Source organism: Caretta caretta, chromosome 7 (genome assembly GCF_965140235.1).
Source record: "Caretta caretta isolate rCarCar2 chromosome 7, rCarCar1.hap1, whole genome shotgun sequence".
Taxonomy (NCBI): Eukaryota; Metazoa; Chordata; order Testudines; family Cheloniidae; genus Caretta; species Caretta caretta.
In genome coordinates, this window is record NC_134212.1 from 46,547,365 (window position 1) to 46,564,331 (window position 16,967).

The window sequence follows — 16,967 nt, forward strand, 5'->3', positions numbered from 1 at the left end:
CAGTGGACTTTCCTACTCCAAATTGATTTGCAGCTGACCCGGTACCAGTCTGGATTTGCCAGCTTCCACACAGCAATTGCAAGATGCTTCTCTGCCAGAAGGACAGCTCTCAATCTGGTGTCCTTGCGCCGCAGGTCGGAGGACAGCTCAGCACGTAGCTCTATGACAGTTGCTTTATGCATCCTAAAGTTCTGTACCCACTGGTCGTCATCCCACGCCTGCATGACAATTCAATCCCACCAATCAGTGTTTGTTTCCCTAGCCCAAAAGTGATGGTCTACTGTATGCAGCTGCTCTGTGAATCCACAAAGCACTGATAAGTTGCTGCCGTCCATATCACACTCAGGTGCTTGCGATTCATCCTCTGCTAACTTTGCGAGTAACTCTGTGAGTAACTGTGCTGCCATGTGCGATGTCCTCATGACAGCTAACAGGCGCGTAGGAGAGAAGTGTGGGATCCATCCTCTCTCACTGCAGATGCTGGCGAGCACTACAAAAGAATGACAGTTGGAAAAGTGGCGCAAAATGGGGCAGGACACAAAGCAGTGCATGATGGTACACTTTGCACATCCCAGGATGTGCCATGCTCAGTTTCCGCATTCCCACAACACCAAGCGACGGATGGTGTTGCCAGGCACTGTGGGATACATACCCACAGTCCATTGCTATCACTGTTGACAAAGGTGGACACGATCTGTTGACAGAGGGAGCAAATGTATATACACTTTGGCAACTTTGCTTTTGTTGATTCCCCACCCCCACCCCCTTGGCGACATTGGTTTCATTGAAAAAGCTTGCCAGTGTAGACAAGCCCTTTGTGAGTAACATAAACCAGTAAACCATTTCTCAGCAGAATAAACACCTGCTTCCGGAGTGGCGTGTTCCACATACACACTGTCAGCCTATTACAGTCCGTTTTCTTCAACCAACAATGTACCATTTTGGTGTATAGATGCCCTTTTAACATAGAGCTTGTTTCCGGTTGTGAATGTGGTGGCAGATGGGTCTCACCTAAGGACTGTCAATGCTAAGGATAGGGGCTGCCTATAATTGATATACTTGCTAATACAGCAAATGGGAAAAGAATGGGTCTGCATAATTACAAATGGGAGGGGAGGTTTCCACAACCGTCTCTCTGAAAATGTGGTCCACACTTCTTCATAGTGTGGACCACATTTTCAGAGAGACGGTTGTGGAAACCTCCCCTCCCATTTGTAATTATGCAGACCCATTCTTTTCCCATTTGCTGTATTAGCAAGTATATCAATTACTTCCAGAGAAAGTTAATAGTGATTAATATGATGGGTTAGGTTTTAATGTGTACTTAGCTGCTTCTGATGTAATTAAATAGGTGGAAATAAGAAGAGCCAGCATCATGTGAGCAACCATCTCTTCACAGACCTCCAGCGTGTGCTCTGTGCACCACCAGTTATCCATAAGGCACTGGTGAAGAACTGTTGCTTTAGGTTCATAGTAGTCTGATACAGCAAACTGAGTCCATCCCATTTGTGAGTACAGCAGAAGGATCTGATTTAAATCAGGATTTTTATATACAATATTACAACTTTAATTTTTCCTAAAGAAAAGTTACATCTCATTAGTTTGTGCTAGAGCCAAAGCATTTTGACTCATGTATTTGCTTTATTTAGAAATACAGACTACCTGTTAGGTGAATGCTGTTTGAAAACACGCTTGTGCCTTTTTTGAACAAATACTTGTCTTTATTTTACACAACAGCATATAATGACTGACTATATATAATTTGTGGTGATGTTAATATATTGTGTAAGGTAAACTGTGAGAATTAAATAAAACCATTAGTCCTGACATTTTGTACTTATTGCATTTTTAAATTCAACAGCAGAATGTTCATTGCATTGTCACTTTTGAAATTATACAGACGTTACCAATATATTTTTTCCCCACGAGCAACTTTAATGAATGACAACTTAGGCTTGAATAAAGACTGGTAGTGGATGGGTCATTACACAGGGTTGAACCTACATCCTCTGCAAGTATTTAGATGGTAGATGTCTGCAGTTGTGGCTCCACATCCAAATCCCCCCTGCATGATCTGCATGTGGTAGGGAGAGTCCCTGGGAAGCACAGATGCTTTAGTATTCTGGCTATCCCTTATGGAGTGAAGTCCTTCCCACCTCTGACTGGGTGGACGGGATTTGATCCTGCCCTAAAAAGAGTGAGTTTTAGAGAACACCAGGGTTCCTTCTATAGTTCAGGCTGTAACCTTTCTTCATTGGATACAATTAACTTAGGCTTGAATAGAGACTGGGAGTGGCTAAGTCATTATGCAAGGTAACCTATTTCCCCTTGTTTTCATACCCCCCCCCCCCTTCCTCAGATGTTCTTGTTAAACCCTGGATTTGTGCTGGAAATGGCCCACCTTGATTATCATACACATTGTAAGGAGAGTGATCACTTTACATAAGCTATTACCAGCAGGAGAGTGGAGTGGAGGGAGAGAGAACCTTTTGTAGTGATAAACACCCATTTTTTCATGATTTGTGTGTATAAAAACATCTCCTGTATTTTCCACAGTATGCATCCGATGAAGTGAGCTGTAGCTCATGAAAACTTATGCTCAAATAAATTGGTTAGTCTCTAAGGTGCCACAAGTACTCCTTTCTTTATCCATGTTTCATTAAATGTATCATGTTTGTTTCATTAAATAAGTTGTTTGGACATGGACCACATGTGGGTGAGTCCTGTGATGGAAATTGCAGAGAGATGATGTGCACAGCATACAGTTTCAGTGACTGTCACGGTATTTGTTGCTTCACTTAAAGGCCCAGCTCCTGAGGACAAGTGACAAGTTAAGAATCCCTGCTCTCATTTAAAAAAAGAAAAAAGTGAGTTTCTCGCTCTCAAGAGTGTGGAGAAATCTTGGAAAGGACAGTGAATTATGGATCTTAGTGTACAAAGGGTTGAGATTTTTAAAAAAAAAAATCTAATCTTTAAACACGTATTCATGCTTTGGAAGCACCTAAATCCCTAATCCAGGATTGGGCCTCTCTTGTGCTAACACACAGTAAGAGACACTCATTACCCTAAGAAGTTTACACTTTAAAATATTCTACCTTTAAAAAACAAACCAACCCCACAACGGACCACCCCCCCTAAAAAACTACTTTTATCTTCCCTGAAGGGTGGGTATAGTGCCTGATAGAGGGCGTCTTGGATATTATTTTGATATTCAGTTGGTGCAGGCTTTGACTCTCTGAACAGTGGTAAACATGAAAGCTCCTCTCTCTTTATTGTGTGAGCAAATGGAATGTTTTGGAGTTTCCTCACTTACTAGTACCTCCTGCCCCCTTTACTCAGCAGCCTCCCAATTTCTTGAAATTTGTTCAGGATCACAGGCTTTTTATATAATCCTGTGATGTAGAGGACTTGTTTACATATGTTGGTGCTGTTGGCCCTCTTCCTGTTCTCCCTGCATACAACCAGGATGCCATCTTTCCTTGTGTTTCTTTCCATTCTAGGGCTAGGAGGTTCACAGATTGATTGATTTAATGTGGGAGAGCTGGAAAGTCCAGATGAATAGTAACTTTGGTCAGTTGAAGATGATCTGTTTATCTCTTGCAAAGTGCCCTGCCAGCAGTGATTAAATGTGTGTGAGAGGTTGGAATAACCCTGCTGTAAAACAATAGAGGCAAATGCAATCTGGATATGTTATGTAATTCCCTTTCAAGAAGGCTTGGAACTGGGTCATATCTGTGTGAGAAATAAAGGCAGGCTGGTGTCTGTGTAATTCGTACCTGCCTGTTCAGTGTTCAGGTTGCGTATCCCAGTTTTTTCAGGCAAGCTGGGAGCTCTCCAGAGAAACAGAGCTTATGCAATTGAAAATTATTAGGGGAGCTGCCAAGATCTTGGGTGGAGGTGGGGCAGGAGGGATGTCTACATGATAATATGAACGGAAGAGTTTATCATATTTTTATTACACTGGAATCCTTTAGAAAGCTTCTGTTTTACCCCTGCATATCACGCAAACTGCGGAATAGTTTGTTAGATTAAGATGCACTTGCTACTGATTTCAAAGTACCTTAATAAGTTGTGATTCAAAAAAAAAACAACCAAAAACGGGATGAGAACCTGATAAACCTTTACATATGTAAACGGCCTTTATAAAGAGGATGTGATCAATTGTTCTGCATGTTTACTGAAGGTAGGACAAAGATCTAATAGGCTTAATCTGCAGGAAAGGAAATTTAGGTTAGATATTAGGAAAAACTTTCTAGCTATAAGGGTGGTTAAACTCTGGAATAGGCTTCCAAGGGAGATTGTGGATCTGCTTCACTGGAGGATTTTAAGAACAGGTTGGACAAAGGTATCAGGGATGGTCTAGGTTTGCTTGATCCTGCCTCAGCACACATGGATGGACTAGGTGACCTCTTGAAATCCCTTTCTTCACAGCGTTTCTGTGATTCTATGATGCACTGCAAATGAAGGTGTGACCATTGCATGGGTGGGCATACCCATAATAGTTATAATCTAGCCAGCATGAGTAACAATAGCAGTGTAGATGTGGTGGCATGCACTTCAACACAGGCTAGCAAAGAACAAGTCCAGTACATACTCTGATTGATAGCCTGTTCTGAAATCCATGCCATCATGTCTACACTGCTGCTGTGACCCGTGCAAGCTAGACTAAAGGTATTAGAGGTGTGCGTACACATGATACAATCACATCTTCACTTGCAATGTAGACATACACCAAGTGATCCTCTTCTCCCCCCCCCCGCCCAAAAAAAAAAAAAAAATCCAGTGAGACCACAGTTCTAATTTTTCTGTGAATTATACAGGCAACACCAGCAGCTTCACAATTACAGGTCTGAAAGCAACCTGACTATTTAAGCTAAAACAAATATATTTTTAGACCTGTGCATCAGTTGGAAGGTATGTTTTTTGTTGCTACAGGTGCAAATAAATTGCTGCTCTGAAATAAACATCAGAATTTAGCACAGCACTTATTGTCAAGAAAAACTTTTTACAGTAGACTGGTTTATGCTTCTTCCATTGCTCCCTCTGTTTTTTTCTCAGTAGCTGCTGTGGTCATTTATGGGTGATCTAGAGCAGTGTTTCTCAAGCTTTTTGATACCAGGGACTGGCTAGCTGCCTTCCTAAACTGTGCCAGGGAGATCTCGGGGACCAGCATCAGTCTATGGACCAGTTGTAGAGAAACACTGATCCTAGAGCATGGAGCAAATAGTAGTGAGTCTGGGGATCTGTGGACAGATCCTTAGCTGGAGTGAATTGCCATGGGTCCATTTAAGTCAGCTGAGATTTGTGTTGTATCTGCCTTCTGCTGGACTCCAACAACCAACCTATCCTGTTTAGTCCACTAAACAGCTGTTGAACTGTAAGAACTTTTGGTTGCTTCCACCAAAGACTAGAATTGAACCTGTAATCCAGTGATGAAAGGCTCCGTATCACAATACCAATCCCCTGAGCCATCGTCTTACCTTGATTTCATTTTCTTTTGTTCTCTTGCTTTCCCTTCGTGTCTTGCCGACGCATTCTCACTGTTACTCTTGTCTCGGTCTGATTACTTTAACTGGAATAATTTTAACAGACTTAGCTGTTAGATTTGTATTTTTTCAGGCCTTATTTTACAGGGTTGTGAGGTGTTTCTTAACTTCCAGGATATCCAGCCTATAGTGCACTGTGTTAATACAAATAATATACCAGAAAATGAAAGTTCTGCATATTTTATGAAAAGTTTATGTAGATATTGAAAGCTTGCCTACAGGCCTATTTTAACTGCTTGGAAAAGCGTTTTAGAGACTCATGTCCTTTTAAAATGTGTATTTCAATTCCCAAATACATTGCTGCTTAAATCTTCAGTGGCATCGGTGCTAGGGGAAAAAGCAGATGATTGGCAATGCATGAAGAAAAGGGAAAAGGTTTGATAAGGCACATGTAGGGTCATGCTGGTTATGTTGAATGGTGATCTTTCAAGGGTCAAGTTTGAACACATCTTGAGCTTTTTTCCAAGGATGGATTCGTTATCTACCATTATCTTAATTTTCTCTCCTTTGACACTTTGTTTTCCACCCACCCTATCCAATACTAAGATTCCCTAACCCTGTACAGCTGTCATATGATACTGTTCTCCTTGAAACACAGCTGAGACACTTCCAGACAGAAAGATCTGTCATGAAATCCATGCTGGGGCAATAGGTGGTCTAAGCTGACAAACCTGTGCTTTCATGATCACCTTGGTCTTTATTTCCAGTTTACTTTCTCATTCTATACAGAGGCTCCGACTGTGACAAACTGAGATGGGACTAGGTGAGAGTTTCTCTACAGCCCAGCATTCGTGTCCCATTCCCTACAGGAAGTAGCTGTAACCTGTCTTTTTTGGGCTGATGTATTGTTATCCCCTCCTGAGTTTTTATTCTTCTCCTTGCCTTCCTTTAAAAGGGATGGTTCAACCAATGGATCCTGGGCCCTTGTCACAGTCTTTCTTCATGTTGTATTAAGGGAAGGTTGTCTTTGCCTATAAGATACACAGACCACTGTGAAAAGTTGAAGGCACTCAGATTAATAGGCTGCAGTATAAAATCCCATGGTACATAAAGTCTGTATGTGAAACTGAATTGCTGGACCATGAAGAGGTGTCAAATGATCATCTCAATCCACTTTCTGTTTCCTGGAAGTGACTTTTTCAGCTGGCATTTTGAACCTAAGCTTCAGACACACAGCAACATCTGAAATCAAATTGAAAGGTCACCTTTGTCTTTAATAGTTGTACATTTGGATAGTAGTATCTTGGAATTTTTTTAGGTGTTTGCATAATTTTTTATATAAAATATGAATATTTTAGCAGCAGCTTGTTATGCCAGTATTCACAAGAGGATTCTCCTGGCCTGCATGTACTAAGAATAACAAGCAAGATGTTCTGGCTTGAGTGATTAGTTGTTACATGTCAGTTGAGCCTCTGATTCTGGTTCCAGAGTTCTGAGCCTCCATCATCTTGGTACATTGCTGGTGAGCATAGTGATTCTGCTATCTACAGATGACTTTGCCTGTGTTGTGAGGACTTCCTTTTAGAAGTTGAGAGCTAATTTTGTTTCATATTTATTCACTCTGGGTCACGGGAGGAAGCACATGTGAAAAGTTCATTGGGGGTAGATCAGGGGCACAGTGTGGAGGTCTTTCATGTCATACTTTGGCTAATACGTTTAATTCCCTGGGTGTCTAGTCAGGTTTTCAAACCTTATATGTAAGTGGATGGGTATGATTTGGGTATGTGGCAGGGAGAGGGTCAAATTGATTATATAAATTAGCTCACAAAAGCTTATGCTCAAATAAATTGGTTAGTCTCTAAGGTGCCACAAGTACTCCTTTTCTTTTTGTGTGGTATAGAGTGACTGAAAATATAGAGGAAGAGGTAGAGAACACACTGTAGGGAGAGAAAAAAGGACGGGGAAAAGGAAACCTACACAGAAGAGGAATCCACAGAGAAAGTAGACAGCATTACCACTGCTGTAGGAAAGAATAGGTGGAGTGAAGCCAGCAAGGGGAAGAAAGCTTACAAAAGTAAGAGAGATTAGTAATTAAAAATAATAATAATTAATAAAGAGGAATAACGGTACACAATAAGCAGTGCACACATGTTTTATTTGCATTCTGCAGGTTTTGGCCTTGGTGCATAGGTTCTGTCACGGTAGCACAGACATCTTTCACTATGGCTTCTTTGCTTAATTTTTGAGTATTGGCTAAATTTTTCAAGCCCTGGCAATAACTCATGCAAGATCTGTGAATAGATTGGGTGCGGGTTACTGCCTTCCTCATCTCCTCTTTAACGATTGTGTCCATGATTCTCTCTTCTGAGAGGATTCTGATGTCCATGATAAATATTAACTGTAGTTATGGGACCACACAAACTTGTCATGGGTTGCACTTGGAAGGCTTTTATATCTGAAATTCTGCATGACTGAGTTTTTCTTGAATGGATTTTTTCTTCCTACTCCTGCAGGGCTGCCTTGCAATAGACCATGAGCAGGTAATGCACAAGGAGCACCACTGGGAATCATGTCGGACGAGTCAATCTCAGGGAGTGATCCAGACCTGGACCCGGACTTGGAGCAGGAGGATATGGAAGAGGAGGAGGAGGAAGATGAAGAGGCAATGGAGGAGGACAATGACGGGGATGACGAGGAAGACTTACTCGATGAGAATGGTGAGTGATTGAGGTTGTGAGCACACACAAACACTTTACCATGCATAATCACTGGAACTGCTAATTCTCAACGTATGGCTTTGGGGAGCCCCATGAAAATGAAATCTAAATAGAGAGGGGAGAAAACAAACCTCCATTATGGGTTTTGCTGAGCATTTCAAGTGTAGAGACTGTTCATGCGTCAAACGTTTCCCAAAGAAAAATGTATACTGTTTGAACTATTGAATGAATCCCTCTTTGGTGTTCTGTCTTCACCCTTCCTGGATGTCTGGGATTATTTCTGATTGCAGTGGCTGGAATTCCGCTTCATTTGTTTGTGGGTGGTACTGTTCTCTTATTAATATTGACAGAGAGTCACTTGTTTTCTGCCTCTGAGAAAGGGTATGGATTAATCATATTTCAAAAATTTGGTGTTCAGGGTGAACTACTGATAAGAAATGAAACCTAGAGTACTGTAACAGATGCAGTTGTGAGTATTGGCATTCAGATGCCGTTCTCCAAGGCTTCTGGTTATATCTGTATTTAAACCTGGGTTTGGAAAATCTTCGTTTAGTACTGGTGGAATGAGATAATAGAACAGCTATGCTGTCCATCTAGTGGTTCTGGCTCTGATCTAATATAGTTCTGTATTTTTAAGTCTCTAACAGAAACTGTCATAGGACTCCTGCTTTAGTTTGACTTTGTGTTGAAGAAGTGTAACTTACAGCAGTGGGGCCTGTGATTAGAGCAGGGGACTGAAAATAAGGACTTCAAAGTATATTCATGGATGTGTCACTGTGGCTGATTCTGTGTGATCTTGAGCCTGTCTTTAATCTTTCCAGGTCTCAGTTTTCTAATCTGTAACATTATGATACTTTGCTGTACATATTTGTAGTCTTAATTCAGGTTTGTAAGGAACTTTGATATTCTTGAATCCTTATTAAAGAAATGCCTAACACTATTAAAAGGACACAGTTGGGTCAACTTTGCCCCATAACTTAAGTTTTTTAAAAATAAACCTCAGACCAATATATTTTAAAATGTATTTATTAAAATTCCAATGGAAAAGTGTGGGTTTTTTTTAAAATAAACATTCCTCTTCATCTGTTTTGCAACTCCTAAATTGCAGCATTGTGAAGATGGTGCATGAAATTGAAAGTGAAATTGACTTGAAACTGAGTAGCCTATTTTCATTGTCTAGTTTGAGGGAAATGGAAGAAGTACATAACATAAATAGAGAAAAACTAAGTAGACTTCCAAAATAATTTGTTTTGTCAACCTCATGTGTTATCTGTAAAGCAAATAAGGAGACCAAAAATGTGAACTCGTGCTCCTCTCTGCTTCTGTGAGCGTCGGGGTGCTTGTGCCAAAACCCAGAGAGCCCAGCTTTTGGAAAGTGGGGAGGGGGCAGCGTAGTATTATCTTGAGAAATTTCCCTCTTTGTTGTGAATACACTATGCATTCTTACTTGAGACAGGCTCCACCAACAGTGGGCTGCTAAGGGACAGCTCCTTCAGGGGGGATCAGTGGGTTCTGTAGGCTGAACCCCCTGTTACATATGTGGGGTTGGGAGATAGGGCAAATCCCATGATTCGGTTAAAAAAATGAAGACGAGTGAAAATTTGCTGAGTCTAGTCCTCTATGTGACAGTTACCCAGGTAGGTGGGCATGGGACCCTGACTTAATCTGATAGCATCCTATAAATTGGGCTTGTTACTGTCTGAGTAGAATCCTAAATGAGGGATAGAGGAGGAATGCAATAGCCTCTGTAATTGTTATATGAAGTGTAGGTGTAACTGTGTCAATCCCAGGATATTAGAGAAACCAGGTAGGTGAGGTGGTAATATCTTTTATTGGACAAACTTCTGCTGGTGAGAGAGACAAGCTTTCAATCTTACACAGAAGAGCTCTGTGTAAAATCAAAAGCTTGTCTCTGTCACCAACAAAAATTGGTCCAATAAAAGATATTGCCTCACCCGCCTTGTCTCTGTAATGGTTAGCCCATCAAACATCCCATTTAATCAGGGAATATTTGTGTCTAAGGCAAGAAAGGGCCTTATTGCTGAAAAAAGGTGCTGTTGGTGAGGGGAAAAATATAATTTTACTTGCACTTTTTCTGTAGTGCTGGAAGATAGATGTTAGTCTGTTGCCTTCTACTTTTGACCTATGCTGAATTCCTTTCAGTTCTGGAAGGACTGTCTTTAAACTGCCACTGTGATTCCAAGGAGGAAAGATGGATGACTTCCAATCTCTTCAACCCCTAACAGAGAACCCCTGTTCTAGTGGGGGTGGCTGTTTCAAGAGGAAAGGGGGTAAATCATTTTTGCTACTTCCCAGAAGATTTAAGAATAATGATTTAACAGCATTTCATGTGGGTGGGTGAATGTTAAGGGAAAAGAGATCCCAGGGTTGATGGATTTTTTTTTTCTTCCTCCTCCTTCTGGGCAGCATAAGACACTGCAGCTGCTCCTTGGGGAACACTGTTTTATTAGATGATTCCATCTGCTATCGTACAGGAGCATAACAAACTTTATTGCTCCTTGCATTCTGCCTCAGATCTTTGATGCAAGCAGTCTGAACAGTTCAGCCCTTTTTGGTGTGTGACTGGAAACTGGGAGGTGAGGCAGGTCAAAAGTGGAGCCTGTCATAATAAAACTGGCATGGAAAGGAGGCTCTTCTGTTTATGGAGGTGGGGATGAAACAAAAGGAAGGACTTGCCTCTAGCCCAGGAGCATTTTGAAATTGATCAGGAGGGTTTGTATTTTTAAGCCCTGCTGTGTCTCTGTGCAAATGTCATACTGATCCATGCTAGTAAGTAATAACGTATATAAATAAATATAAAAGCATTATCGGTAGCCTATAACTCACCCAGCAAAATACTATTTTCAGAGCAGGAGGATTTATTTTGGTGGGAGGCTAGGTATGTAATCTCCCCCTTTTTCCCCTGCTAAAGGACTCTACATTGCTCCTTTTTATTTTGGCTGATCATACACGGTATGAAACTCTAGTGGTTTCATAGACTCATAGACTTTAAGGTCAGAAGGGACTACTATGATCGTCTAGTCTGACCTCCTGCACAATGCAGGCCACAGAATCTCACCCACCCACTCCTGTAACAAACCCCTGACCTAAGTCTGAGCTGTTGAAGTCCTCAACTCATGGTTTAAAGACTTCAAGGTTCAGAGAATCCTCCAGCAAGTGACCCATTCCCCACGCTGCAGGGGAAGGCGAAAAACCCCCAGGGCCTCTGTCAATCTGCTCTAGAGGAAAATTCCTTCCCGACCCCAAATATGGCAATCGGCTAAAACCTGAGCATAAACTGGTTGCACCTCCCTTTGGAGCCCATCAGCATTATTTCTAAGTCAGCTGGTAGGGAACTCTGAGTGAGGCAAGGTGTATATTACAGCTTGGGCGTATAAGTAATTTCCTCTGCATGCCAGGTGATTTACTTGCTAGTTAACATCCTGTGTATTGGCATGTATTTAAACCTTGTGGGCTTCTCTGTGCTGGGAAATTAGATAATATTAATACACAACCCTGATGGGTCACAGTAACTAACACACTGTTCAACATGACATACCATTAATTGAAGACTAGGACTGTTGTGTATAATATTGTGTCAGCTGGTTGTGGTTGACCCAACGTAGACAAGCCCAGAGTCTCAACTGCATGTAGTGTATCAGAAAAAGGCATTTCTCAGGTCCATTTAGGCCTCAGATTTGTTTTATACAAACAAGTTTTTCCAATAATCTAGATTTAATAGAAGTATTTCCACAGTTGTTTAATAGGGATATTTTACTTGCATTTAAACTTACCTCATCAGTCTCTGCAGCCCAGACACTGCAGCACGATGCTAGTTTAATGAGAACAAGAAAGTAAAAATCTCTAGAAACTGTCTTTTCTGTTTCAATTATTCAACATGAGTGAAATGCTCTGTGTCTGTTCAGCACCTAGCACAGAGGGGTCATGGTCTGTGATTAGGGCTCCTGGGTGCTTCAGTACTACAAAATAATAAATTAATAAGCAGCATTAATGATGAAAATATGTGATATTGATGCTTTCATTTTAACGATCTAAAGAGTTATTAATACAGGTAAAGGTGTGTGTGGTTTTTGCTTTTTAAATATGGGGTAAGTCCTATGGTTCTTACTTAGGCAAAAGCACTGTTCATTTCAATGGGAGCTTTGCTTGAGTAAGTAGGATTGCAGGTTTTGCCCCTTATTTTGGACCTGCCAGTATCCTTTTGATACAGTGAGTCTTACATTTCTGTCAGAGAAAAGTATCGTAAATTCATGCAGGATGAGGCAATAGGCCCTTCAGACTCAGCAAAATGTCTGTGTACAGGATATGTTCTGTAGAACCTCATCAGCTCCTGTAAGACCATGTCCTGTATATAGACATTTTGCAAAAAGAAAAGGAGTACTTGTGGCACCTTAGAGACTAACAAATTTATCTGAGCGTAAGCTTTCGTGAGCTACAGCTCACTTCGTCGGATGCATCCGATGAAGTGAGCTGTAGCTCACGAAAGCTTACGCTCAGATAAATTTGTTAGTCTCTAAGGTGCCACAGTACTCCTTTTCTTTTTGGAGATACAGACTAACACGGCTGCTACTCTGAAAATAGACATTTTGCTAAGTCTGCAGTGGTGACATTGAAAATCTCTCCTCTGTGTTTTGAGGAGAACACTGTACTTCATTTTGATTTCTGTTTTTCTTTTCTAGTAAATCTGGCATGGGCCAGTTGACTGTATTGCTAGTTTTCTCTGTGAACTCATGTCTTGAGTTCTATTTGTGTCGAGCATATTCTGCCAGGGGTGTAAAGGAGGGAGGGAGGTAGCATTTTAGTGTGTACAGGATATACCTTCGTAAGTCTTGGAGGAACATGGGAAGATACTTTGGGTTTAAGTAAAGATGAGGGGGCGCCTTTCTGGCTGACTCCAGCATTTTAACTAACCCCATGAACTGGGTTACCTGGTGTTACCTAAAAGATTTCCACTGGAGTGGGCGTGGCCTGAATAGTGATGTGGGAAGGAAGGATAAGGCCCTCCCTAACACCCCCACCCCTCTTCAGGGTATTGCAGACTTCAGGCCAGTCTGTCAGTCTCTCTCTGTGTGTTTAGCCTTTCGAAAAACACAAACTCTCGTTCCTAGTCTTCAGTGGTTTTTATAAAAGAAAGTTCCAAACAAAAGTGATGTTCTTTCCTCCCCCACTCCATCTTTCCCCCTATCCTCCCCAGCTTTCTGACAACAGCTTCCTTTCTGAGAGAGTGGTACAAAGTCTGGTGTAGTCGAAATGTTATGTAACCTGGAGTAATGACTTGCTTTACTTCTTTAAAAGGAGGTGATGTCACCAGAGCGCTCCTTCCCTCGAACCCATTGATTGGGCTATTGGGTTTTGCTGGTCTAGTAAAACAAGGTGAAATTATAACTACTACTTGGCTTTTTTCCTTTGGATCTATTGTGTACGAAGAAATACAAAATGAAAATCCTTCTGTGTAATTTCAGAGCAGCCCACATCCACTGGTGTGTGTTTTCTGTGCGGATTCTTTCCAATGTTCCTTTTACCCACTAGTGTTTCCCAGGGTTTCCTAAAGCCTCCCTGAACATGGGGAGTAACACAGTTGTACAGGGAGTAGAGGTCAGATATAGAGACCATTTATTAGCTGATCAAAGGAATGCTGCCAGATGGAAGAAAAAGATCTCTTTATTTCTCTTTTCTATTTTGTTTCTATGTAGGAGACTCAGGGTTTGTCACTTATTGTCCAGAAAAACTGGTAGTGTTGTTTTTCCACAAATATGCCTAAAGGTTGTCAGTACCTTTCTGTACTAATTTGTATTATTTTTCATGTGCTCCTTCACAATCAACTCTCCATAGCTCATAATCAATTTTAATAATAATTCTTTGCACTTGTATAATATCTTTCATCTGCAACTTTAAAAACACCGCAAGAACACGAATGAAAGAAGCTTCACAACACAATGAGATTGATGCTGTCTCGATTGTACAGATGAGGAAACTGAGGTGGGAGGGGAGGGAATGACTTCATAGAATCATAAAATATCAGGGTTGGAAGGGACCTCATGAGGTCATCTCGTCCAACCCCCTGCTCAAAGCAGGACCAATCCCCAATTTTTTTTGCCCTAGATCCCTAAATGGCCCCCTCAAGGATTGAATTTACAACCCTGGGTTTAGCAGGCCAGTGCTCAAACCACTGAGCTATCCCTCCCCCTACTGAGTCAGTAATGGAGCTGGGAACAGAATCCATGAATCTTGACTCCCAGTGCTCTGCTCTATCTTTTAGACAACACCCCCAATAGTTTTACCTGAAGCGTATAATGAACATAGTTAAACGCTTCCTTGGGGTGGCGGGAAGTAAACTAAATATCAGCTCCTGGTTTAATTTTTCTTTAATTTCAGCAGGCATTTTACTAGAATATGCTGGTTTCACCAAAACATGGTAGCTCAGGTTAAATCAAAGATGTACTTATTTTACTTTATATTATATGTTGCAGGGGTGCAAGAGCACGTTTGGAAGAAGATCTTTTTAGTTAAATGCCATTATTCTAAGAATAAGTTGTTTTGCTCAATATAGTTTAAAAATTCTCCTTCAGAAGCATGAGGCTGAAATCTGAAACAGTATGTAGTTTGTAGTTGTGATAGTGCTCTCTGGCTTGCAAAAGGCATTGTAGGTATGGATAAATGTGTTCCATTACTGTGTTTTTGTTTCCCATTATGTACTCTCTGGTTTATAATTGTTGGATTGCTCATGGATACTATAAATGAGTGTCTAAGTGAATTAATGTGGGAAAGAAAACATCCCAAAATTACATGAACAAAGATATAAAGTGAAAAAAGTTGATCAAATTTGTACCTATTGCCTGATCCAAAGATCATTAAAGTTCGTAGAAAGACTCCCAGTGGGCTTTGGATGAAATTCTGTTTTAAAAAAAAACCCAACCACCCCAAAACCAAAATACATATAATTGCTGCTAAATCATATTTTGTAGGTAGAATTTGATGTAGTTCAGAGGTTCTAGATTGATTAGCAGCATCTAAACCATCCCTCCCCCCATCTTCCCCACGTGGGGGCATGGGATACTTCTATGGGATACCTAGGCAGCAGTGACCATGGGATGGTTGAGTTCAGGATCCTCACAAAAGGAAGAAAGGAGAATAGCAAAATAGCGACCCTGGACTTCAGAAAAGCAGACTTAAACTCCCTTAGGGAACTGATAGGCAGGATCCCGTGGAAGGCTAATATGCGGGGGCAAGGAGTCCAGGAGAGCTGGCTGTATTTTAAAGAAGCCTGATTGAGGGCGCAGGAACAAACCATCCCGAAGTGCAGAAAGAATAGCGGCAGACAACCAGCTTGGCTTAACAGTGAAATAGTCAGTGAGCTTAAACTCAAAAAGGAAGCTTACAAGAAGTGGAAATTTGGACAGATGGCTAGGGAGGAGTATAAAAATATTGTTAGAGCATGCAGGGGTGTAATCAGGAAGGCCAAGACACAGTTGGAGTTGCAGCTAGCAAGGGATGTGAAAGGTAACAAGAAAGATTTCTACAGGTATGTTAGCAACAAGAAGGTGGTCAGGGAAAGTGTGGGACCCTTACTGAATGGGGGGAGGCAACATGGATTCACCAAGGGCAAGTCATGCCGGACCAACCTGATTGCCTTCTATGATGAGATAACTGGCTCTGTGGATGAGGGGAAAGCAGTGGATGTGATATATCTTGACTTTAGCAAAGCTTTTGATAAGGTCTCCCACAATATTCTTGCTAGCAAGTTAAAAAAGTATGGATTGGATGAATGGACTATAAGGTGGATAGAAAGTTGGCTAGATTGTCGGGCTCAACGGGTAGTGATCAGCGGCTTGACAGTAGTTGGTATCAAGCGGAGTGCCCTAGGAGTTGGTCCTGGGGCCGGTTTTGTTCAACATCTTTATCAATGATCTGGATGATGGGATGGATTGCACCCTCAGCAAGTTCGCAGATGACATTAAACTGGGGGGAGAGGTAGATAAGCTGGAGGGTAGGGATAGAGTCCAGAATGACCTAGACAAATTGGAGGATTGGGCCAAAAGAAATCTGAGGAGGTTCAACAAGGACACGTGCAGAGTCCTGCACTTAGGAAGAGAGAATCCCATGCACCGCTACAGACTGGGGACCGACTGGCTAAACAGCAGTTCTGCAGAAAAGGACCTGGGGATTACAGTGGACGAGAAGCTGGATATGAGTCATCAGTATGCCCTCATTGCCAGGAAGGGCAACTGCATACTGGGCTGTATTAGTAAGAGCATTGCCAGCAGATCGAGGGAAGTGATTATTCCCCTCTATTTGGCACTGGTGAGGCCACACATGGAGTATTGCATCTAGTTTTGGGTCCCCCACTACGGAAAGGATGTGGACAAATTGGAGAGAGTCCAGCGGAGGGCTACAAAAATGATTAGGGGGCTGGGGCACATGACTTATGAGGAGAGGCTGAGGGAACTGGGGTTATTTAGTCTGCAGAGGAGAAGAGTGAGGGGGGATTTGATAGCAGCCTTCAACTACCTGAAGGCGGATTCCAAAGAGGATGGAGCTTGGCTGTTCTCAATGGTGGCAGATAACAGAACAAGAAGCAATGGTCTCAAGTTGCAGTGGGGGAGGTCTAGGTTGGATATTAGGAAACACTATTTCACTAGGAGGGTGGTGAAGCACTGGAATGGGTTACCTAGGGAGGTGGTGGAATCTCCATCCTTAGAGGTTTTTAAGGCCCGGCTTGACAAAGCCTTGGCTGGGATGATTT

General features: G+C 41.7%; 1 protein-coding gene across 5 annotated transcripts in view; it reads left to right on the forward strand.

Annotated features, from left to right (window-relative positions):
• Nucleotides 1-16,967, forward strand: part of RAD54L2 (RAD54 like 2) — an 83,651-nt gene that overhangs the window by 13,031 nt on the left and 53,653 nt on the right. For all 5 annotated transcript variants that reach the window (XR_007357589.2, XM_048857368.2, XM_048857371.2 and 2 more), the window contains exon 2: nucleotides 8,000-8,203. Coding sequence is in view for 4 of the 5 variants with exons in the window: in XM_048857368.2 (XP_048713325.2) it covers nucleotides 8,056-8,203 (148 nt within the window). In the remaining variant the exon portion in view is untranslated. The remainder of the gene's footprint in view (nucleotides 1-7,999; nucleotides 8,204-16,967) is intronic.